This window comes from Xiphophorus couchianus, chromosome 18 (assembly GCF_001444195.1).
Source record: "Xiphophorus couchianus chromosome 18, X_couchianus-1.0, whole genome shotgun sequence".
NCBI classification, from domain to species: Eukaryota; Metazoa; Chordata; class Actinopteri; order Cyprinodontiformes; family Poeciliidae; genus Xiphophorus; species Xiphophorus couchianus.
The window spans coordinates 8,473,143-8,499,157 of NC_040245.1; the positions used below are offsets into that span (position 1 = coordinate 8,473,143).

At 41.5% G+C, this 26,015-nt stretch overlaps 2 protein-coding genes across 2 annotated transcripts; one reads left to right on the forward strand and one right to left on the reverse strand.

Annotated features, from left to right (window-relative positions):
* The first annotated feature begins 3,561 nt into the window (after window positions 1–3,561).
* On the forward strand, window positions 3,562–6,889 carry LOC114161998 (GTPase IMAP family member 8-like). The gene is made up of 4 exons (XM_028045741.1): window positions 3,562–3,694; window positions 3,770–4,010; window positions 5,939–6,247; window positions 6,321–6,889. Exons 2-4 carry the CDS (start codon window positions 3,797–3,799, stop codon window positions 6,887–6,889), a joined length of 1,092 nt encoding a protein of 363 aa, XP_027901542.1. The 5' UTR covers window positions 3,562–3,694; window positions 3,770–3,796.
* A 2,708-nt stretch (window positions 6,890–9,597) lies between these two features.
* LOC114161687 (period circadian protein homolog 2) lies at window positions 9,598–25,574 on the reverse strand. The gene is made up of 22 exons (XM_028045175.1): window positions 25,418–25,574; window positions 20,741–21,276; window positions 20,395–20,487; window positions 20,019–20,173; window positions 19,819–19,940; window positions 18,550–18,751; window positions 18,124–18,175; window positions 17,692–17,834; window positions 16,904–16,982; window positions 16,685–16,791; window positions 15,586–15,739; window positions 15,385–15,493; window positions 15,033–15,300; window positions 14,355–14,514; window positions 14,128–14,264; window positions 13,830–14,036; window positions 13,503–13,748; window positions 12,103–13,181; window positions 11,800–12,013; window positions 11,369–11,585; window positions 11,137–11,287; window positions 9,598–10,402 (listed from the first exon to the last, which is right to left on the reverse strand). The coding sequence occupies exons 2-22, from the start codon at window positions 21,166–21,168 to the stop codon at window positions 10,241–10,243; spliced, it is 4,485 nt and encodes a 1,494-aa protein (XP_027900976.1). The 5' UTR covers window positions 21,169–21,276; window positions 25,418–25,574; the 3' UTR covers window positions 9,598–10,240.
* Between the last annotated feature and the right edge of the window lie 441 nt (window positions 25,575–26,015).

Genomic DNA, 26,015 nt, shown 5'->3' on the forward strand with positions numbered 1-26,015 from the left:
ATTTAATGGGATGCTGGAAAGGTTTTCTTATTCGTATGCTATGGAAAAAGGAGTTGGCCTATCACTACAGCTATTCAAGCCTAAAGTACCATCTCAATGCTAAATATTTTGCAGCAAGCACAGATGTCCCCAACGCTAACGTTAGCATCTACAGTCATATTTCTAAAGTAATATATATTAAACGAAGATACATGAATGATCAAGGGTTCCTGAAACACTTGAAAGCAGAATGGGTAGCACCAATCTGATAGATGAATAATTTATCTAACAGATTAAACACAATCTTTATTGTTGAGGTCAAATGTCTATTTAGTCAATAAATTAGCAAGAAAAGCAGATTTTTATATATTTGATTAGTTGTAATCAAAAATTCATTTTAATCTACATAGTTGTAGATTACAATGCTGAATCTGAAAATGTATTAATTATACAGTAGACGCTGCAATAAACTCAGTTCACGATTTTTTAAATAGATAAATTCCCACCACTAATCAGAACATAATACAACTGTTTGGGTCTGTAAGGTTCAAAACAAAGCTAAAAACTAAAGCTGGATTATCAACATGACAACAATCCAAAACAAAAGTATCTCCATTGATTTTCTGCCAGAAAAGAAAAGAATTAAGGCATAGAATCTACAGCATGACTGAAAGTCAATGCAGGATCCTTAAAAATTCTTTGCAAAAACAACAAAATCATCAAAAACTAAAGATTTCAGGTTTATACTAAAACTAAATTTATTTAAGATAATGGATTTTTTTTTTTGTTTTACTTCTGTGGAAAGTGAAGAGTGCCAAATGACAATAAACAAATTAATTAAACTCTTTAATAAATTATTTGAAAACTGCCTTATTTATTTTTGTCTGATATGGGAGTTTATTTAATGATCTGAAATATTTAAGTGTGGCAGAAATTATAGCCTGGCCATTGCCTTCATATTCAACTCTGCTCAACAAAATTATCGCTTCCAGCACAGCCTGTGCTTTCTGCCATTCACTTGGATTTTCTTCGGTAGATTTTTTTAATCGACAAACAGAAGGTGAAGTTGTGAACAATGACGTTGATTTTCTGCACTGTTTCTGCCTGTAGTTTTAACAATGTGTCAAGAAAATCTGAGCTCATCCCACTTCCCCATGCTGGAGATTTTAGTTTAACAGTAATAATAAATAAAGTTATCTTTAAAATGAATCACTCAAGTGACATCAAGGCCCAACAGTAGACTTAAGTGTCAATAAAATAAATCTGGTTGTGTGTGTTGTTTTGTCTCATGCAAACTTTGCTTTAATTCTACTTTTTTCTATCTAATCATAAGAAATCATAGTCAGTCAGAGAGAGTCATTAAACAGGAAAAGCAGGTTTCCTGGAAAAAGAGGAAGTTTCCAGCCTGCAGATTTATAAAAATAGCTGAGACTATTCCTTAGTTTAAAGGTAAAGTTTTAAAGAATGAAATCTAAACATTATTAGTAATTGGATAAGATTCAAAGTAAAATACTTATATTAATATTGGTTTACTTGTAATAATACTTACACTTATATTTGTGGGAACACTTACAAGAAAAACAAGTAACTGTAACTTTGGTATCAAATAATTAGAATCATGGATTATTCTTGGTTTCTTTTCAGAAAAACATCTGTAATAACTCACATTAAGATCATAATAAGAGTAACTAATAAGTTATGGTTATAAAATCATAAATGAATGATAGATCAGAGAAGCTAAAGAAAATAAATGTGATAAATGTGATTTTGACATTAAACTTGAAATGGTGTAAAAAGGTGTAACTGCAATTAAACATCACTGATATGTTGGAGGTAGAGAGTAGGTGAAAGGTTGTGCAGGCAAGGGACACAGGAGGTTGAGCAACCCTGAGACATTGGCACAGACATCATGACATGATGTCTCTTAAGACAGTGACGGATATGAGATCATCTGTCTAAGCAGACAGATAAACCCTATATAAGGTGGGTGCAAAAGAGGAACCTTTTGTTGGATCCTCCGGGCAGCTTCGAGCCAAGATCGAGATGGACAAAGAACTCTGCAGCTGAAGAAGAGCCGGGGCCACGGAGCCGGAGACTGTCCTGCACATGGAGACCAACCCGTCTGGCCCACAATCTGTGGCTTCGAATCGCACTTCTCTCATCGGCTGGGTTCAGACCCCAAAGACAAAGATGAAGACAAAGACAAGGAAGAAGAACTGGTGCCTTTTTTCCTGCCAGCACCAAGTCCTGTGTGACCTCAGCATCCATGCGGAGAGGAGGCTCATCAGACCTGCGGAGATCCTGGCCTTCGTCGATCAACTTCCTCCTCCTGCTGCCGCACCTTCTTCGTCGTCGTGCCAGGTCTGGGGTTCGAGACGCCAAACTCCGTCCGTCTCGCTCTAAGGTCAGGGTAAATCCCAGCAAATTTAGGAAACTCAACGGACCCGTTAGACGGAGAGCTGGTAGCACATCTCCCCTCTCAGAAGAGGAAGTACGAGAGTGAGAGAGTAGAGACAGAAAGGAGGGGGGGGGGGGTGTTGCGCAACAACAAATGGCAGCAGAGGAAGTGAACGAAACCGTTCACTCCATATTAATCCCGCTTCCAAATATGCAGTGGAAGATGGTGGTTTACAGGGCAGACAATTTCCTCCTGTTAGCTTCATAGTATCAAACTGGCAAATTACATACATCACTGTCAAACGTTAGCAACTGATGCAATTTTAAACTTTAAAAGAGGCCATCCCTCCAGAAAGCAATTGTTCCTCAGTAGCTGAGAGCCCAGGTGATGTTTTTTGCCAGGTTACAGAAATTACAAATCATAAGAAATCTTTAAGGGAGTGTGCACTGTCTGAAACTCAAAGGACTTTTTGGAATGCTCTGGAAAACAGGTCAAAAGGCACTGAGTTCAAAAAACAAGTTGATCTATGGACTCCTGAGGCACGAGGAGACAAAACAGTTCCAGGATCCAAAAAAGACATAAATGATGAAAGAAAATTATAAGGGAAAACTGCCCAGAGATCGGGGCTGAGCTCTTTATGATCAGGCTATGATCAAGATTTCCTTGTAATTCGAACAGTGTAATAAACCAAAGTCCAGCCTGCAGAGCTTTATTCCTGAAGCATCTGGAAGACTGACAGAATATACAACAGGAGCAACCACTTTTATGACAAGACTACATTCCTCTTCTTCAGCCTCTAACTCTTTTATGACAACAACCTGTGTGTGCGTGGGCACATGTGTGTGTGTGTGTGTTTTTGTAGTGTGACTGTTTCAGTTCCTAGGAAGCCCTCAGCGTTGGACCTTCGAACCACACGCCGTCATAGTAAGGCGTCACTAATTTTGCAGTTCAACAGAACAGTGTTTACAGTTGCAGCGTTTAAAATGCAAGAGAAATTATGAACAAGAAAAGTCAGGATTGCTCCCTACTTGGGTTTATTTCTGGAGAAGTGTCTAAATAGCCCTTACATGGCCACTTTTGGTAAGTTACTTCCAACAATTTCTACTGAACATTATTACCTGTATTGAGTGTATGACTTATAAAGATACTGGGTGTTGGTCAGGTCCCAGATCAGATCAGTCCCAACTGGTTTTACTGTTGCTGGGTGAGACAGAAAGTGGAAAGAGCTCAGCAGGAAATGCCATCCTCTCAGGAAGAGCCTTTAAAGGGAAAACCACCCGGAGCTGCAGGAGAAACGCCACCGTCTTAGGGTTCCAGGCAAATATCTCATTTTACAGCCTTGCTCACTTCAATGGAAAGTTGTCGATACTAACTTTGAGCTCCCTCCACCAGGTGGCAGTGGTTGACACCCCAGGGTGGATGCCCAACTCCACTACTCCACACTGGGTGTCTAAGGAGTTGGGGAGAGCTCTCACCTTGTGCCACCCAGGACCCAAAGCCATCCTGCTGGTGCTGTCCACCTCCTCCGTGTTTGGTCAGGACGGGTGGAGAGCCATGGAGGCTCACCTCAGACAGCTTGAAACACCCATCTGGAGTCGAGCTATCATCCTATTCACTCACGGGGACCAATTAGGTAAGCAGCCTGTTGGATGAAAGTGTCATAATCAGGAAAGGTTGTACAGCAAACATTCAGCTGCCATGAAAAGAATCATCAGTCATAGGGATCAGTGTTGCAGTATAGGAGTGGACATTTATCGTATCATTTATTATATTGAATTTCTTTTTATTATGATCAGAATTTTGAATTGTTGTCATGACAAATTGTCATTTCATATTAATGATCTAAAGAAAAAATCTAAACTGGCAGTTATGTGAAATTTTATTTTTAGTATTTTCACCTCCATTCGTTCCATGAGAGCACCAACACATAACAGTAAATTTGAAAACAGAATTAAACACAGGTACTGTGATTAATTATAAATTCTAAGTCATATAAATCTTCTCTTTATGAGAAAATGGTGACCTCCAGAAGTCTGAAAATGGGAATGTTTTTCAAGAATTTGTGTTTGTTGTGCGATAAATGTACAATGCTGTTACGGTCATACAGATCCTAAAAAAGAAGTGATAAATAGTTTAACATAGTTCACAATATCACCACAAAATATTGCGATAAAATTTTTATTTTAATGATGCCCTCTCCTGTAGCTTTATGAAGAATCAGTGGCATGTTTAAAATCATACTTCTGATTTTCATAAGTTACCAAACACACCACTGATCCTCCCTATCCAGTGACCTGTCTTGGCTAACTTCAGTATGCCTCATCAAACATGTGAGCTCATCATGACAATCTAGATGTGTTTTCTCTTTAAACAACGAGAAGGCAATAATTTCCTGGCTCAAAGTGTCTTAAGCGACTATTATGGTGGGTTAACTGTAAACCAGGGTACCCAACCTCTGTTTATATGTAATTAATGGTACTCAATGGGGATTCTGCTACTTGTTAGTTTGGTCGTCATAGAGAAAAACATAAGTTACTGGCAATGTGGTTCCCGAATCCCAGGTCTGATTCTGCATTCCAGTTGTTGGCCATACTGACACACAACATCTGTCTTACAAGTCATAACTGGGAGTAGTTAGAGTTGCTTTTTCTTCCCCAGTGGGAAATCCGACTACGGAGGGCGTTCGAGTTGACTTTTCTGATTGAGAAGTCAGAATTTCCCAGTTCTGAAAACATTCTGGAACGCAGCATAAGCGCTAACCTCTGAGGTAAAAGCGTCAACTAGAGACATCTAGGGGCCAACAGTGGAACTGCACGTTGACGTATTTAAACAGGTACATTGAGCTGACACCTGATCGCTACTTGAAGTCAACATTCATTGGCGCACACAGTCTAATAATAAGTCAAACTTGCTAAAAGCCATAGTGTGAAATTTTTTGGGATTCCACTAATCACTAAAATTCAAACAGACCAGAATAAATGTTTGGAGGTGAGCTTTGGAGGAGTCCATTTTCTCCTTAGCCCAGGTAATACACTTCTAAGGTTGTCTCTGGCTCAGGGGTGGCATTACACAAGGACTGTGACAGCTGTAGCCCAGGTCCCAGATACAGGTTTGTGTGGTGGCACTTGAAACACTGATTCTTGATTGTGCTTTGCACAAATAAGGCACACCGTTAGCAGACAGCTTTAGGCACACAATAACTTTATGTGCTTCAGCCTCCTTGTAAATGGTGTCAGTGACTGTCTGCCGGATAACTGTCAAGTCAGCAGTCATTTCTCTGTTAAGAAAAACTTTACTGTAATGTTTTATGGTATTTTATTTTTATGCACAACTGAGTTTTGAGTTTTCCATTAATTGTGAGCCATAAGCACCACTTTTTGATGATATTCTAATTTTCTGAGAAGCACTTGTACTTGTACATAGAAAAGTTCATAACAGTACAAGTAAGCATCCATATTTCCATGTCCTTCTTTGCACAGTATGTTCCCTAGTTTGTCACGTTCATTCCTTAGCGTTATCAGTTGAGGCTAAGTTCATCTGGTGAAGGTCTGCATCCTACAGGACACCTGTCAATCCAGGAGCATATACAGCGACAGGGTGGGACTCTGCAGTGGCTGCTGGAGCGATGTGGGCACCGGTACCAGGTTATGTCCAGCCAATCCAGTATCTCACAGTTTCACGTTGGACAGCTCATTTGGAAGATTCGGAAGATGGCAGAGGTTTCAGAGCAGATCAGAGAGATATCCTGCAGAGTGAGAACCCAGCTTGGAGTTCTGAATGTGAGGGTGGAGCAGCGGTGGAACACGAGGCAGCAGATATATGATAATCATCCAGGACAAAGACGAAAGATTGGCTCAGGAGTGCAAAGAGGTAAGAGCTGTTGTCTTTCAGGCACTGCTGAGATTTGTGTGAAAGAGCCTGACTGTGGTGTGTGTAACTGCAGGCACAGACGGTTTGAGGCCTGCACTCAGCTTCATCCTGCTGGGAAGGAGAAAATCAGGGAAGAGCTCCGCAGGCAACATGATCCTGGGCAGAGAGGAGTTTCAGAGAGACAAAAAGACAGTTCAGTGCGATGCGGGGCACGCAGAGATCTCAGGGTGGTCTGTGACGGTGGTGGACACTCCTGGGTGGAGTCTGTTTGGTCAGGCTAAACCTACACAGGTGAGGAGAGAGATCCTGAGGAGTCCATCGTTCTGTCCTGCTGGGAGCAAAGTGATCTTCCTGCTGGCTGTTCCTGTGGACTCATTCTCAGAGAAGGACAGGAAGGCTGTGGAGACGCATGTCAGATTGCTGGGGGACGGCGTGTGGGGGAGCTGTGTGGTGCTGTTCACCTATGGAGACACACTGAAGGGAAGTACAATTGAGCATTACATAAAAAAGAAGGAAAAGTCTCTGCAGTGGGTGCTGGACATGTGTGACCAAAGGCATTATGTTTGTGATACGAACATGAGCGACCCCACTCAAGTGGAACAGCTTCTTGAGATGGTATACAAACAGAATTTTAAAACCTGACTTTTTCCCTAAATTAAAACTACATTTTTCTTATCTGGGTCCATGAAGACTCTTGTACTGACACGGTTCTTTTTCCGAGTCGCGATGGTTTCTGCAGGGTTCACCTACTGTCTTTAAACGTTTGATAAATGTGCAGGAAACATTGATATCTGCAGAAAAGACTTACATTTTTTACAGGTTTGTTCCATCTGTGTGCTGTGTGTCACAAAGTGTGCAAAGACCAAATATACAGTTGGGTCCAGTTCTAAATCTTTCCACGAAGTGAGTTGATTACATACTTAGTTGACTGGCAGGAGAGTAGTGTGTACTGTATGTGTGACGAAATGAAAATAATCCAGATGCATTGCAGGATGAGGTCTGATAACATGTTATGGATGGCTCATAAAATGTGCCACAGAAGCCAGGCTCCACCATTAAGTAAATAATTTTGGCCTGATCCGGCCTGAATTTTGAGCTGTAGAGCTAAATTCTAACAAAAAATGTCTTTTTAATGAGTAATTTGAAGAATAAACAATCTGAATTGCCGTGTTCTAAATAAAATAATTTTGTTTTCAAATTATTGTGTGAAACATAAGCATCAACTTCTTGCTGGGTTTCAGATGACATAGCAATGACGTCAATCAATGCAGATGGAGAGCAGGTATGGCAAGACAAAACCGAATTTATGTTAAAACGGTTTGCCATAGAGCAGGAAGTAAATGCAGCTCATTTATTTCTGTTGATCCAGCATCAAAATGCCTAAAGTCTGTGTCCTGTACGGTTGTTCCAACCGTTCTAATAGAGAAAGATAAACGTTATTTCGTGTTTCGAAGTTAGTTGGTCACAGGGAAGTTAACTTTAAAAAACTTACCGAAAAAAGAGGAGAAAAGTGGATCAACAATAATCTTCGTCCTACAAAGACTCAAGATTATAAGAGAAGTATTTTATACCAAGATAATATGGATCATATCCTAAATATACGCATGTTTTTCCGAGATGCCTCATCTGTTTCAGCCTACTTAGGGAATTAGTGTACTTGTTCTGATCAATTTTGCTTTGTTTTGAACCGAAGAAATCCACTTCCGGACTTCCATCAGAATTTCGCGCGTCATCCGGGTCACGTGTCTGAAACCCTGCAATTTAGCTACCTACAAACAGTATTGGTACTAGGTAGCTAAAGTGCTATTGATTTGGGACACTCCTATTTATATTTAGAGATGAACTGAGCAATGACAACATGAAACTAAAAATAAAAGTCACAACATTACTGTAGTTTTATTACAAGTTTTCAAAATTTGAACCTTTCAGCTACAAAAATGCACAAAACTGTGCTAATTTAATATATGGCAAACTCATACAATGGAAATGAGAGTTTACATAACTATAAACATTGTGTTCAGGTACCACATGTGTGCATTTACAGAGCAAAGGGAGCGGGGCCCCGACAATCAACCAGATATGGAACAGCTTCATTTCTCACGTTTCTTCTGATGTTCCTGCATTTCTGTACAAACAGGTACATGTTGGTAGGCCCCCTTTAGAAATAAACTGAACAGAAATAAATTAACAATAAAGAGACAGAGACAGTGTGGTTGCCATGGTTGCTAGTATTTTCTGTGCACCGACTCAGTGGGAATGAATCACTCATCGCTCTGTTCCCCACATTCACATACATCCTATGATCTGCTTACAGTAACCTAGGATTTACTTAGAGGTAGGGTACGTCCCCGTTGACGCTCCAAAAGCTTTTACCTTCGTCCACACACACACACACACACACACACACACACCCACACGCCCACACACACACACACGCACACACACACACAAAAACACGCAAACATGCACAAGGAAAATACAAAAGTAGAATAAAAATGAAAGAACAGAATAAGAAAACTAACTGAAGAAACATGAACAAAGCTATTGGTCCAGTCTGTGTAACATTTACAGGCCCCCAGCTGTTCTGTATTGTAGCACCAAAGTTGTTCCCGGGTCCTATACTGCTCCAGCTGTGTGGCTCACAATTTCCTATGACTTCCTGTTAAACAATGGAGAGGAGCAGTTCCCATGAGGGAAACACTGGTTCCCACCAGCTCAGAGTCAAACACTGATCTGAACTGCAGCTTTCAAACACACACACAGCTAACCATAATAGCATTAATTAAAAATATAGTTTGGAGAAAGACAGTCGGGAGTTTTGAACTGAAATCGCTGTGCATAACGCCAAACCTCCCATCGGTTTGTTTACACAGTGTTGTAGTGATGCATCACTTAAACATGATGAAAAAACTACTCAAGAATTTTCGCTGTAGGCTGAGTTTGCACAAATGTAACTTTATAAAATTCACCTGTAATTTGAGCCTCTTTCTTTAAAACTTTTATTTAAAAGCATCTTTTTTCAGATGCTGATTGTTTCTAATTGCAAACATATTTTTTTGGCAGTTTTTCAAGCTGTGACAACTCTCACTGACGGAGTGAGCTTCAGTGTAAAAGTTAAATGATCCGTAGTGCTTACAATCATACGTAGAGTGCTAATATATTATCTCATAGTAGTATTAATTTGGCTGCAGCTTAAACATTTATTTTGGATCTACCACCTACCAAAAATAATAATATTCTTTTAATAAATATCATCTCTATATCAGATTGTCACTCAGCCCACAATCGTCCTCTTGAGTCAAGTGCTAATACTGCTGTATGCATTCATACTTCACACGCTCAGGTCCAAAGGTTGTAGAAAAATCTTAATTTATTCATGACACACAACTGGGATACTCGCAGCTCACAAAACCCAACGAAGGTCGACTGTTTCTCGTAAATCCTGATGGGAGAGGGTTTGAAAGAAAGTGCAAACAGGACGTGGAGCAGCACAGCATCGTAACAGGAATGCTGTGGAGCTTCACAGGATTTATTTTTTTTTAGTCACTTTTTTTTTGTTTTGTAAAAATAACATCTTTAAAAATTTTATATATTACTAAGCATCCGTTTCACCTGTATCAGAATAAATGCCCTGTGTTTGACAAAAGACAGAAAAATGGTTCAATAAAAAATGAGACAGGAGATTTTTTTTTAGAGGGCGTGAGTTTGTGTGTGTGTGTGAAACAAAAAAATACTATAGGTAGGTCCCAGCTACAAAACTCTTATAAAACTCCACTACCCCCCCCATGTGGGGGAATTAGGAACTGCAGTTGTGCTCGGTCCAACATTCACACACACATACACACACACACAACTGGCACACCTCTTTGAGAATCACAGTGGCCACATTGAGCTCTTCTTTTTGTTGTGTGTGTATGTTTTAGGCACGTCCAGAATGTGTGTATATGCCTAAAAAGGTCCATGAACCATTGTGGCCCGCCCCTCATTGGCCCCTCAGAAGCCAGAGTCCGGCTGAGGTTTGGTCTCCTCTGATTGGCTCTGGCCTTTCTGGGTGTCTCTGCCCAGATCCTCGCCCAGTTCGCCCATGTCCATGTCGGGTAGATCCTCCTCTAGGGGTGCAGCGTCCTGAGCAGGGTCCTCACAGTACACACATTCCTAAAGACACACACACACACACACAATGTTAATTGTACGGTTTCTGTCAGACAAAGCTGCAACTAACAATTATTTTAGTAATTGATTATTTTGATGATTAATCAGACAAAAAAATGTCACATTTTATATATTTTTTATTTAGCCACTTGAGCCTTTTTTACACAATATTAGAAATACATTCAAATATGCAAATAAAAAAATTCAATTCCTGTTTTTAATAAGGAAAAAAATGCATTCCTTTAGTAAATCTGAGCTGAGTGAAGATGAAACGACTCCACTTGAGAAGTTTTGGCTAAAACATATCTACAGACAAATGTGTTTTTATCTAAAAGGCAAAATCAATGTCTTTTTTGTGCAGTTTTGGCTTTTTTATTGCTTTGAATGTGTTGTTTTTTTTCCAGCAAGTTTCATTTTTGTAAACAATTAATCGATTACTACATGACTTGATTACTTCAATAATAAATTAATCATAGTTAATTGTTTCAGGCCTATTTTGCAGTGTTGGAAAAAAAACTAAAGATCAACAAGGTAGAAAATGTACAACATTTAAGGAGGTTAACTCTTATTCAGCAAATGGCCTCTGGAGTTTTTTGAGTCTTTTATTGGGAGTGTATACTATAGTTAACGATTAATCGAGTACTAAATTAGTAGACAATTATTTCGATAATTGATTAATCTTATTAATCATTTCAGCCCTCTGTCAGTAGAGGCAGACTGCCGTGTGTGATCCTGACCTTCACATTGATAGCAGCGGGGAGGCCTCCTCTCCTCATCCAGGGATGCTCCTCCACCAGCTCCCGCCGCTGCTCTGAGGTGAAGTGAGGCTGACTTTTCTGCATCTGCCGCAGCCTCTCCTTGTCTTCCCTCAGCACCCTCTGAATGTCCCTGTTTTGCAAGCAGTTGTTGAAATAAAACCAACCACAGACATCAAAGATCATAACATTTCGATCTCCAACAGTAACCCACCTGGATGGCATTTGATACGTCATCATGACCTTGTCGTCAGCGTTGGCCATGAGCAACCAAAGAGGCTCCTGCAGAACGTATTTGATTAAATGTTCCCCTTCCCCCTGAGCAGACTTGCTGCTCTCCGATCCGCCTTCGTTCCTCATCTTGCCTTTTCCTTTCGGGTCATGCTCCAGAGAGTCGATGCTACCAAAGTACTTGCTGGTGTTGCTGCTTCCTACAAGTCGTGGGAAATTGACAAGGAGAAAAAATAAGTTTCATTTAGGGGTATTGGATTAAAAAGGGCTTAATATAAATTCCTGCCAGGTATTTAGTGTTGGTCTATAATATAAAACTGCAAACAAAAATGTGGAACAGGTCAGAAGAGTTTTTCTAAGAACTGCATATATTTTTCTCATGAGGTTAAAGGACCTGGATGTTTCTCAGCTCACCTGTTCTGCTGCCAGATGCTCCGCTAGCTGAGGTCTGACAGTCGTTGGATCCGGAGCCTGATGCGGAACCTGAACCCAGACCTGAGCCCATGGAACCTGAGGTGGCTGACCCAGTGCCAGAGTGAGCGTCCTCCTGCTCCTGTAACAGGATGTCCAGAAGGTCACAGGACGAGGAGTTGCCGTCGCTGTGAGCCCCGCTGTCTCTGGGTTCCAGCTGAAATAAACGAAGATAGGTCAGTTAGGACACTTCTCAGTCTCAGGACGAAGTTCTCAGGGGGTCTCTGAGCTTTCTAAGCTTCTCACCTGTTGGTGATTATCAGTCTTGGTTGCAGCTCCACTCTTGTCTCCTGTTGCCCCCGACCCAACTGCTGCCCCACTGCCTGGACCCCCAAACTGGGCTACGGTGCTGTCCTGGCGCTCCAGTGAGCGCTGCCCCTCCTCCATGCTCAGCAGGTTGAGCTGCAGCGGGGAGCTGCAGCGCGACTCAAACAGGGGCGGGGAGGTGGTGGGCTCTGGGGCCCCTGAGGCAGGGGTGGAGGAGCGAGAAGCCGCCCCCTCTTTGGGCTCTGCTGTAAGAGCTTTGGGGGGCTCGGAGGCTATGGTGTAGGGGAAAGGCTGAGCTGGGTAGGGGGCTTGAGCCACAAAGGGTGTCTGCACTGGGAAAGAAGACTGGGCGGTGAAGGGCTGCTGGGTAGTGTAGGCAGTCTGGGGAGCCGGGAACGGCTGCTGAGTAGTGTAGGGGGCCTGTGCAGCTTGAAACGGGTGCTGGGGGGAAAAGGCAGTCTGCACTGGGAACGGCTGCTGGGGGGTGAAGGAGAGCTGGGTCTGCATCGGGTACGCTGCCGGTGGCGTCTGAAAGGCCTGCTGGGTAGGGTAAGTCGGTGGGGGCTGGGTCTGCTCTGTGAAAAACGTTGGTCTGGGCGCGGCGCAGAGCTGGCTCATCTGATTCAACTGTCCCATATGGGGGATAAGGTAGTTGGGCAGCACCAGAGCCACCACCGGTGTAACAATCGGAGGGGGGAACGGAGTGCTGGTGGGGGGGACTTGGGCGTTCTGCCCCTCACCAAAGGCAGAGGACTGAGACGCATCGGGGCGGGACCCCTGAGCTGGCGCGGCAGGCGTTGGGGGGTACAGCGGATATGCAGGCACCATGGTGGGGTAGGAGACGTTAAAAGCTGACTGGGACGCTTCAGACGGGGACCAAGACGTCTGGTTGAGACCCTGAAGAGGGGGCCGGGGTTTGCGATTGGACACAGCGCTGTCAGATGAGTCGGGATGTTTCATCCGCGGTTTCTTAGACTTCCTGTTGCGGTTGCCTTTCTTGGTGGTTGTCTCTGGCCGGGTTGGGCCTTGTTTGGCAACTCCCTGTTGACCAGCTGAATCTGAGGAGACATGCAGAAGTGAGAAAGGTGGCAATGTGTTGCCATGCAATTATACCTGCAGGATTCTTCACATTTGTCAAGGTGAAACCACAAACTTTATTGCGATTACAGGTGGCAAACCTTGTCAAAACCCTGCCATCATTAAAACTACAATTATAAAATGGTGCATTAAATCAACGCCATTGTTCACATCATTTTGGTCTATGACATAAAATCCCAACAAAAGACACAACAACGTCTGGTTGAATCTGGACATAATGCTAACTGGGTATGCATGAAGGCTGCAGATTAAGTCTGAGTCTGATACTGAACATGAAGTACCTTCAACGTTAGCTGGGCCTCTCTGGTTGTGCAGACATGAGGAACATTCCTTCTGGAAGCTCCTGGCGTTGCGGAGCTCTCGGCAGCGGTTCAGGAAAGCCTGCTCCTCCTTCTGGGTGTGGGCTGCTAGCACCTCCTTCGTGAGCCCCAGCCTCTTGTAGGCCTCCTTCTCCTGGCTGGGTGGAGACACCATACTGACCGGCACAGCGGGGGGAGCTGGGCTCTCTGTAACATCTTCGATGATCTCTGTAACAAACGTCAGATGGAGAATACTGTCAGACGAGTTGATTTTGGCTTTGGAGTAGTTTTAAAAAGTTTGAAACTGACCAGACTCTGGTTGAGGCTTCTTGTCTCCCACATGAACAATGGTGCTGCTGTAGCTGCACTGTGAGGTGATGGAGACAACACTTTCAGCCTTACTGGGCAGAGTGAGGGGCGCTAGGGTGCCCCCCACCACAGTAGCTGCCCCAGTTGGTGGCTTCTTAGGTGCTTTCATGTTTGGCAGGCCTGGCTGGGTGTCGAGCAGCAAAGGATCTGCAGGGAGATCAGGAGGGATGAATACAGTGAGACTGAGTAAAAGGTGAACTAAAACAGAGTGATGTGTGTTTACTAAAAGTCTTCGAACCTGGGTGTGTCCCCTGAGGCACTTGTATACCATCTTCTGACCCCTTCTTGTCATCATCTGAGTTGGACGACGTGGTGTTGGATGAGAACTGGTACTTCCTTTTCACTGTGATGGGGACGTTACAACTCTCCAGATACCTACAGGAAGAATCAGCGATGGTTTAATCCACAGAGTTCAAAGGTTAGGTAGACAGAGCTGGGTCAGAGCAGAGGTTCCTGGCCACACACCTAATGACGCTGTCAAGGCAGCTGATCTGCTGATAGGAGCACACAGTCTGGTCTTTGTAGGTGAAGTCGTCCATGTTGGCTCCAGTGTTGTCTCTGACCTGTGAGTGGGGGGCGGAGTCCCGTACACGCACACCTGAACTCCTCTGGGCTGCAGACGACCCTGAACAAAGAGAACAGGATGTCAGAGAACACACTAGGAGAGCAACATAGATTTTTGCTGCTTGTACTACTCCAATATGTTAACACATTGCAAAAAAACAAAATCTTACCCAATATTTTCCATCTAGTTTCCAGTGCAAATATCTTAATACACTTGAAATAAGACAAGGCTAACTTACAAGTAGATTATCAGCAAGATAGTAGCTTATTTTCAGGTAATAATTTCTCAATATTGATAAAACAAACAGTCCCACTGGCAGATTATTACATTTATAACATGAATTTTTTTTCTATGTTCTAAGTTAAATAATCTGCCAGTTGATACTTTTTTATCAATATTAAGAAAATATTGATTTAAAACAAGCTACAATATCTTGCAGAAAAGTTAGTTTTGTCTTATTTCAAGTGTAATAAGACATTTGTACCCAAACTTCAATTTACGTTAAAATTTAAGGAGGTTAACAATCATTACTCATTTCAGCAAAGTGGTTTCGTATTTAGACCTGAAACTGAACTTACCGTCACCGGTCTTCCTCTGCTCGGTTTTGGGCTGCCACACCGATGAGGAGCGCATGCAGACCTGAGAGTCCTGATTCTTCAGCATGTGGACTCCCTTACAAATTTCCTGGAAGGTCCTGGACGGCTTGGTCTTGCTCGTCTCCTCCGCCGTGTTCCCTACTGGGATGTTCCCATTGCTTTCGCTGGATGAGCTGATGCTCACCTGCTGCTCATGGGAACCATTGCTGCCGTAGCTGCCATAGCCGCTGGAGCCCATGTTGTGGACCGGCTGCAAAGAAGCAGACCGTTAAAAGAAGGGAAAAGGTTTCCCATTTGCGCACAGAGTTAACGTGAAAGTGTGTGTTCGACGTACTTGGAGCAGCAGTCTGTGGATCTGCTCGCTAATTTCCTGGATGTCTGAATCCATCATTTTCCCTCCATGGAAAGCTGGTGCTGCGAAAACATCTTCATTTACTGGCCCCCTGAAGACCACAGACATGTCAGGTTATCTACCTCTTGCATATGGATTAGTAAATAATTTCCACATTTAAAACAACAGAAGGGAGGTACTCACATGCGCACTTTGTGCCTCCCGATGACAAAAGACACCTTGCGGCTCCAGGGATTCACAAAGCTGGACCAGCTGGTGTCAATGGTGATATACTCGCCGTTTCTCGCACAGAAACGGATCGAGGAATGATCGAACGGTTGACCGGCGCACTGCAGAACTGCAACACAGTGATTAAATTCAAGAACATGATGAGTTCTCTAACTTACTGGATTCAATCTTTGTAGCTACATGCAATACCTACATAGAACCACAATCTTCAACTCATCTTTTATAATTTCTTGTAATAGACGAAAATGGTGCATAACTTATGTTTGAATATTGTTTTTACATATAGCAATCTAAAGCATTATTAAGAATATCTTTTCATTTATCTACTAACTTTGATCCATTCTCCTTTGCAAAACATCTCAGTCCTGGATTTTTTAAATTGAAACTGAATCACAAACTGAACCAGTCTTTTTTGTTTTTTTTCCCTACATATATATTTCATGCATCAAATTTGGCCCAAGGACGTATTGCACTCATTCAGTATTCAAGTGTATCAGGAACCCCTGATCATTCATGTAACTTCCTTTAAAAACTACTTTTGGGGATGTCTCTGCTGCTGCAACATGTTTTACCTTAAGGTGGTATTTTAGACTTGAATAACTTCAATGATAGGCTAACTCCTTTTTGCACAACTTGTATCAATAGTCTTTAGTCCACTTTCCAATAAGATTGTTTTTGAAGGAAAAATTAACCTCCGGATGGCCAAGAGAAACAGAGAAACATTGTTTGAGGATGTTGCTTGTGGGTCAGTTTTATGGGCGTACCAGAAGTATGCAACATGGGTTCTAGCTCTGTGTAATCAGTTAATCAAAATCAATACATTAAGTCCCGGGTCTGGTTTTTATTTGTCAAATATTTGAGTACTTTGTGTCATCTTTATGACACAATCTTGCCTGAGTCTGTTATGTAAACACACCAAAGTTCTGTGGTTGCTCCAGGTCAAAATGTAAAAAAAAGTTTGAAGGTGTATGGAAATATGGAAATCTAAACTACCGTAATTAGAACATAATCAGCATAATCTCACTTTCAGAAATTCAAAAAAGTGCGTCCTTACTTTTGCGATGCACAGCCAGCATTAAAGGCCGGTCACTTGGGTGCATGTTGAGCAGAATGGGCGTCCCGATCAGGTCTTGGGGGAGGTATCCCAGCAGAGGCACTGCCCTGCTCAAAGAACAAAAAACAGCTGTTTGACAGTGCAGCCCTAAAAACGTCATAGAATAAATAAGAAAAACAAGACATGCAAGGCCCTTAATAACCTTGTTCTTTCACCCACCTCTCATCGACATCCTGGAACACACAGTTAGGAGTGTGTGTGGTGGTAAAAATCCGTTTGTCTGGAGGAATTCTGGGAGCTGCACAAAAAGGAAAACAGCAACAATTGGTTGGGAATCAAAATACAAATATTGCCACCAAAAACAAACAAAAAAAAGGTCACACATTCAAATATGCCATTGGATCGCCTTTATCTTTGATTACGGAATGCATTTGCTGTGGCGTTGTTTCAATAAGCTTATGCAATGTCACAAGATATTGCATTACTTTTTTTAACCAAGATCTAGCATTGACGGTGGCAGAGTTGGGCCACTGTGCAAAGTCCTGAGGCCTCATGCTCCCTGAACCATTTTTTCACAATTCTATCCTGATGAATCCTGGCACTGTCATCTAGGAATATGGCCGTGCCATCAGGGAAGAAAAAAAATCCATTGATGGAATAACCTGCTCGTTTAGTATATCAGGTAGTCAACTGATCTCATTCTTTGAGCACACACTGTTGCTGAACCTAGACCTGACCAACTGCAGCAACCAGATCATAGCACTGGCCACTTTTTTTTTGACGAGGCAGCATAAGACAGTGTAGTCTACGGCTTAAAGTCACTCGATCTAATCATCGCAAGAGATCTGAGGTTTAAGTCATTTAATATCTTACATGAACTAGTTTTCAGGGCATGACATAAGGCTCGCCATCTGTTCAATATGATTAAACGCAAAACTGAGCAGTCATTTTCCTGAGCAAATAATGTGATATTTATTCAGAGGGACTGATAGGACCTCAGTTCTCACCTTCATATCCAGAGTGCACCCTCTCAGCCAGCAGGAGGCAGCAGAACTGCTCTTCAGACAGCTCAGCGTCTTGAACCTTCATGAGGTAAGGAGTCATCCGGAAAGGATAGTACTGCAGATCCCCCTCACGCTCCTTCCCACCACTGTGACATCAAACACATGGATGGAATCAAGCTTTTCATTGGCCAGTCAAAACCTTAAATGCACAGATTTAAAAATGCACAAAACACTAAAGTAGGGCTGCAACTAACTATGATTTTAGCATTTATTCTGACGATTAATCAGATTTTAAAAATTGGCAAATCATGCAGATTTTTCATTCAGCCATTTAATCCTGCTAATAAAATATTAAAAACGCAAATAAGCAAGTTGTCAATTTTTGTTTTTAAACAAGAAAATACACATTTTATTGCTGTAATCTTTGTCACTCACCTGATGCGGCAGAAGAAGGATTTCTCCTGCATGCACTCCGTGGGAGACGACTCTGTAGAGACAAAGAGTCAAGAAAACATTTTATTTGACTGCTTCCAGTCTGTTGAGCATTAATATTCCAAACTGATACATTTTTCCTTCAAGGTGAAGCTTCTGACTTCCCCGGTTTGTGTATTGGGAGTCTAGATGATTATATGACAGATGCATGTGCTAGGAAATATGACTAATTAATTACAAGCAATGTGTTCCATTGGCGTGTGTGTGTGTGTGGGCATTTGGGGCTAAATTCATTTCTCACAGCCTTGCTAGGTGGGTTGTGTTTCATGTGGACCTGCAACGTGCGCTTTGATGGCATTGGAAATGTATGATCTAAGTACACAGTGCAAGTAAGTACTAAAGCCTCCTTCCTTTGTTACGGTTTGGTACCTGCGCCGGTGCACATGCTCCACGAGGGCAGGCGGTACGGCGTGGTGAAGCTGTAGAACACGCTGACGTCCTGAGGCGTCAGGAACTCCACAAACTTGGCGTTGTGGAAAACTTCCCGCTTGCAGTTCAGTATGGAGGCGGCCTGGTCGGAGATGTAAACTATCTTCCCGGTGATGAGGGACACCGCTACGGCAAAAATGTCCTTGGGGGGGAACAGAAGCATTTGTTAGCAAGCTGTAGCCAAATAATAAACTTATGAAATGATTAGTTCATTGTGTCAATAACTGGAAATAAACACAGAAGTAATTTATTAAATATAGAATTATTTCCATGGCTCTCAACTAAATGTTTTGATTTTATTTTAAAAACCAGATATGAATATTTAATGATTTAATAAATTATGTCTGGAGCACATCATAGATTAATTTAAACTGTCAACTTCATCCATCAAACTCTGTGGATGCAGACCCTGACGTCTGATTGGCTGCTTCAAACAGCAAGTCAAGACAACTTCTTCCACGTTTGCTGACTCTGAGGTCAATAACTTCACTGGGAAGTGTAGAAATAACTTAAGTAACTTTGCTTCAAATGTGTAGCTGAAAAGTTGAACCCGTTAAACTTGTGCTTCTCTATGACGAGAATAATGAATTAGATAATTTGCTGAAAGAACAACAGCGTCACTAAGAACAGTAATTAACCCCAAAACTGCAAAAACATAACAAAAAAACTTTTAGAAAAGCAGAAAGGGCTGACATTAGCATACACTAAAGAAATACTATGCTACTGAAATTTAGGCAATTATACATTTATTTCTCATTTCAAAAAGGAATTGAAATATTTTATGTTTTTCTAATATTGCATAAAATAAGATTAATTACCGTAGTTAAATAAGAAAAAAGAAACAGCAGAATGTGGCAACTTTTTTATCCGATTGTCAGAATAATTAAAAGAATATTAAAATAAAAGCTAGTTGCAGCTCTAAAAATTTGTGTCATGAAAATAGTTATGCAGTTTCTTAAATGAAATAGTTTAAAGGTGCAATACATATATTTTTCCTGAGGGTTTTAAGACATAATCAGTCTCTGTGTTAAAGCTTACTACAAAATGCTTCTTAATCATTCGTAAATAAGGAGTTTAAATGTCTTTAAAGTAAAACTTTATAAAAAATGCTTCTGATCAGTGATATGATCTACTTTGAGCTGCTTTTTGTTTCAGAATCCCAAGCTAACATTTAAGACCCACTGGCTTGATGTGATGTGTCACACTTACTGTGTTTTTCAGGGTGTATTCTGAAGTGATTGTGTTAATTTCTTCAATGGTGTACGAAGTCACGTCAAAGCCAGGAGGCTGACTGTCATTAATCATCAGCATCTGGTAGTATTCCTCATTAGCTGTGAAATCGAAACATATTTAAATATTAATGTTGAAATGCTGATGGAAAAAAAAAGGCTGATGTGACAGAGCCTTACCTTTCACCTGTTTGATACACCGCAGCGCATATTTGAGCGTGTTCACAGTGTTGGATTTGCCCTTACTCCTCTTTTCTGGAGGCAGGTGCATCTTGAGCTCCTTGAGAGTCTTGAAGAGCTCCTTCTGAGTCTTGGCTTTGGCCGACTGCTCGCTGCTGCATGACGTAACAGAGAAAGATGCGCAGGTGTCAGAAATGACAAGGTCTCACCAGAAATGTCATTAAGACGAGGCAGAATGATTGGGGGAGCTGCCGGGAATGGCTGAAAACACGTGGACACGCCTCATGCTGGGCTTCCTAGAACTGCTCATCGAGAAAAATCCACACAGGCAGCTGATCCTGCATGAAGTACCGAGCTGACGGAGCCCCGCACTGACCTGCAGCCGCTGGTTGAAGGGTTGTCCTGCTCAGAGCTCATCAGGCTGAAGGCGTTGGAGCTGCTCGGGGGTGAAGGACTATGGGAGTTGGAGCTGTAACCAATGACAACAGCACGTTATTCAGGGAAAACCTTGAGATGCTCTTAAAAACAACTTCAACAGCTCAGTGGTTGATAAGCAATTGACTAGTTAATCGCATGATAAATTAAAATGAGTTTGACCGTTTTCATTCTGACAATTTATATTTTTAAAGGGCAGACCCTGCAGAATCTCTGACGGACCTCACTTCCGGGACCTGGTCGGTCTCGGCCCAAGCGGTGATTCGATGCATCTAATGAGGCCTCACCTCTTGTTGCTCACTGACGACTCCAGAGCAGAATCCTTCACGTTGCCATTCGAACTGCCCACTGACTCGTTGCCGTGGGACTCATTGCCGTGCGATTCGTTGCCGTGGGATTCTGTCCCGCTGCCACTCGAGCCGCTGCCGCCCATCTCTACGTCCTCGTGGAGAGGCATGCGCTGACGCATCCTGTCGTTGCGCGGGGAGCCGAGAGACGCTTGGTGCTCATGGCTGCTGTCGCTGCCCTCGGACGCCAGTCCCAGCTCGGGTTGTAGTTCCACCCGGTCCTGCCGGCCGCAACCCTCGCTGTAGCTGCTGGCCATGCGGTGGAGTTTGCTCATAGAGCCACGCCGGGGGCCTTGATCTTCGCGGTTCTGTTCGCAGCCGTCCAGAGTGGAGAACCGATAGAGCTTTGGGTCGCTGTCCTCAGACATGAAGTGGCAGGAAATGCAAGACTAGATTACTTTCCACATGGCGATACCATGAGGTGCCTGGCATTGGGATTGGAAATAGAGTTGATGTCTCAACAGCTGAGGTGCAATCTGAGGGAGGAGAGGGGGAAAAAAAGATGAAATCACTCATCCAAATCCTAAACAACAAAGTACGTTTCTATTAATAGCAGATCAGTAGTAAGGGGGAGCAGTCCTGTAAAGAGAAGCAATTAATAGTAGGTTCCCTTTGACCTGAGCAGATAGGCTTCACTCCCAGCATCGCTAAAGGGGAAAACAGTGAATAAAACACTACCCACTGGAAAGTTGTGATTTTTTTTTCTGACTGTTGTGGCTTAAAATGTACAATTTACCTTTTTCAAGGTGCTGCAAAAAAGGTAATGCAACTTTATTGCATTATTCGAATGCAATAAAGTTGCATTCGAAGTTGCAAAATTTTTGTTAAGCTTTATTTTTGTCATGACATTGTCTTACAAAATGTTGGAATTATTCACATAATCTTCCCAAAAAGAGACAGGATTTTAACAGTTAATATTTAAAGTGCATACAACATTTTCCAAGTACCTTCATTCATTCAAGTCATTCAAGTCAACATGAATTGTACACATAATATAAGAACATACCTCACACCTCTAAATGGGTTTTGGAAAAAATTTACAAAAAAAAGGAGGGGAACATCATATGCATTTTATCTGGCAGGTTCAGTTTTCAATAGGCATTGTGAAAGAGGAAGCTAAATTAGAATTGGGTAAAGAGGATTTTTCAAAATTCAGACAAGTTGCAGTGATTGGTCAAAAAAGAAAGTAATGCAGAAAAAGTTCATGTGATTGGTCAGATTTATGGGAAAGTTGCAAGGATTGGAGAAAATTGCAAGTCTGCACAAAATCTGTGATTGTTGAGTGAATCTGGATAAAGAGTCACGACACAGAGAGAGACTGATAAAAGGACAACAATAGTGTAAAGTTCACTTCATTTCCCACACAGAAAGGCAGCCGTCAGGTTCATATTTAACCTCTCCCAGAGGAATGAAGCCCCTCACCACTGTGATCTGCTCAAAACGTTAAAGGTTAGTCCACTGGGATGAAAATAACACTCTGAAAACACGACCAAGCACTCACACTCTTTCAAGGGAAACCAAGATTTCTGAAATAATTTCTGGTATCTTCGTCCAACCAGTAGTTTAATCAGACTGACATAAACACAGCACTACCCCTCTTAGAGAAACAATCCAATAAACCAAATTAAAATTAAATAACTGCTTAGTCCATATTTCTGTCCTGAAAATTAAAACAATAAATGTTACAGAAAACATGATTACAACTGTAATTATCAGTATTTTACATTATATCAGAGCCAGCTTCATTATTTGTTGCTTTTTTTGTCCTGCTGCTTAAAATTGTAGCATCATAATTTCTTTCTGGCAACAAATAACACAAATATATGATATGTCACAAAACATGTATACCAGCTTAAATGCTGGGAAATGCTTTCATTTTTTCTTATTGATCAAGTTGTGTAGACCCTGCCAGCTGGGCTTTAATTAGTCTAACCAGCAAGTATGAACAGCCTGACATTCATCATTCAATTAGCTGAAAATCAAACAGGGAAAATAAGCCTTCTGTTACAAACTTTCACTGTATAATTGCTCCACATGATTCACAGCTACTTTTTCTTAGTCATAATATTTAAATAAGCCACTTCCTGCAAAAGTCTCAGTCAAATATCTGTTCTCTGAAATAACAAGGATAAAATCAACAGCAATAAATTTCAGCCTCCTCCTTTTCTTCCCACATCTTCCTCTGCGAAAAAGACCAGGAGCTATTTATGTCCGTTCAGGACCGATCGGGAACCCTGGCAGCAGGTACTTAAGCCAAATCCGAACTATTTCACTGTTCTCCTGCTGGCCTGGATCAGGTTGCAGCTATTTATGTAAGCGCGCACATTCAGCACCTTGTTTATTCTGTGCACTTTACATAAGCCAGTTTTATCTAACTTCTGCTTTTAGAATACCTTTTTTTTTATGTGTTGGAGGCATTAAAGGAAACTAACAGGTTTTATAGCTAGCTGTCACACTCACTCTTATTCTTTAAAGATCACCAGCTGATTTTAAGTTTTACAGAAGGGACACAGCCTAGTTGTTCGGATGAATTTCCTATTGGCTGATGCACACGGCCAATCAGAGAGCAAGGAGTCTCCACATTAGTAGTTATGACATCTGCAAATTAGGACACAACAATAAGGTAGTGGCTAAAAAGCACATCAGCAACTTTTTATATTGTAAATTTAAGAAGGAAATATAATGTTTTAACAGATTTACAGGATCTGGGTTATGGCTGTGGAGACATATATCTCAGAGTCACTCAGATGATTTGCTGTATCCAGAAAAGTATTGATCCAAAAAGTAATAAGTCCAGAAATTATTAAAAAAAAACTAGGTTAACATCATATAAAAGGTAATGTTACTGGATAAACAGCAGATATGCAATGAAAATAACTTATTTCTCCAATTAAATATCTCTACAATTGTGGATTCAATTGATTAAAAATATCTAAACATCTAAATCCTTCATAATGACATAGTAGTAGCACACTCACTTATAGTTCAAAATCTATAAATGTAGTCAACCACAAACCTTAACAGCATAAGCAAATGGGATAACTTTACATTTTCAACAACCTCAAAACTTTTAGATGTAAGCTCTGACCTCACCAGAAAGACTGAAATCCATTAATATCACAGGAAAACCCACCAGGCAAAAATAAGCAAAATGCCTCTTTAAAGAAAAATGCTTTTAAAGTCATTTCAGATGCATTTCATGAAATACAAAGACATAACTCTCCAAGCAGCAGGTAAAGTAAAATAAATGACACAATGAAAGTGACGCGCCTCTGCTTTCATCAGAGCCCAGTTTCAGAGTGAGCGCTGATCCAGCCAAGCACACTAGCACAGATATCCGGCATTATACAACTTGGCTCCAGTCACATGGATTGTGCTATAGCTCAACACAAAGCTGGAAGCCCTGTTTCATAAAATCACATGTCTTCCTTTTCTTTCTCTCAGAACTCATTGTTAAGGCGTGCATTCTTGCGCATTATTTTAAACAGAAATGACAAGAATTTAATTATCTGAGCAACACAGAATTTTGAATGGAATTGATTACATATCCACCTGAAGCTGGAAAAGGAAACAGAGACATTCCTATTATTGTTAATTTTCTCGTTTCTTGACTGGAATATTGATAAAAGTGGATTAAGTGTAGAATTAGGTTCGATTTTTTTCATATTGAGCCTCCAATATTATATCAAAAACCATTTGTTGATGCTTGATGACTTCTGTAACACAACTAAGATGATTAGTATTTGTCCTAAATGAAAAACTCTCAGTGGTAATGTTAATACCACATTTATATCATGATTAAAATTTAGCTCAAGATTCATCGTTGGCTCTCTAGGAGTGAGATGGCATTAATACCCAGATCATGTTTAATATCATCAATACTTGAATTGAATCTTCAGGAAATGCTTAGCAGGGGATTTTTGATGGGGTTTTTTATCAGCAGGCCTTTGTGATCACTCTAAACTGGATTAAGATAAATTTAACCTTCTTTAAATATAGACAATCTGAGGATATGACGTATACATTTACCAAATAAAGTGAAAAAACATCAGATCATAATTACTGCACGTATACACTTTGTATTTTATAAGCCAAATCTGACACTCCCATTGTCTCAACAAGTGAAAAAGAGGTACTAATGTGACTGATTAACACCAATGACACGTCGAATATAGGTTTAATATAACGATCAATACATATATATAGATGTTCGATGTAAGAAAATAAGGCTAAAATGCGTTTTTATTAGATATTTGCATCCCTCCCTTCCTTAGCTCTCAGTGACCTGCTATTCACAATCCACACACACGTTGACCTGCAATCCAGCGCACGGTACACTGACACAGTTATGTAAAAGTGGTGATATCGTTAAAAACGAGCCACAGAGAAACGGCTTTTTAGCATCGGACGTGTTAATCGACTAAAACGTGCTTGCTTCTTGCTATGTGAACGGACAGAAAACGAAATCTAGCCATTTTTAGTGAATAAAAGAACAAAAAGTAGAGCAGTCGCGAATTTTGCGCATGCGCACATACGAGTTTTGTTATGCAACTTATTTTTTGAGCTCAAGTCTTAAACCCAGATAAAACTAAGAGGTTGAGACAAAGGAGAACCAACCTGTGCTGTTGATGTGAAGATCTTCTTTCCTCTCGTGTCCAAGGACAAAAAATAGCCAAACCTGCAGTTGAATAAAACATACGTTTAAGGCAACTAGTATTCCTCAATGGGAAAGTAGCTTCTGACTGACTGACTGACTGACACGGTAGCGGTCGGTTCCTCCCCGGCTTTCTAACGCAGCAGCCCACCAGCCAATCAGAGAGCCACACTCGCGACCTCAATTCAAGGCTCCTCCTTTAGGCCGACTCGATTGGTCATCGGCTTGGGGTTTCCATGGAGAGTATTACGGAACAGCGTTAGCGGCTGCTCATTGGTCCAGACCTCTGTCCGTCGTTTTATATAAACAAGGCGGCTTTTGCACGTGGAATCTCATGTTGAGTGTGTCACAGCGCGTAGGAGCGAGGCAGTTACGACTGCAAGGACTTGTTGGGTTTAAAACATATCAAATATTGCAATTGCATAAATGCAAAATGTGTCAGTTGGAAAGAACTGGGAAAAACAAAACAGACAAAATCTGCTAATAGTGTATGAAACAAAAATGACTCCATTAAACTGCATGTTAATTCTAGTTTAGTTGAATTAAACTAGAAACTGATTA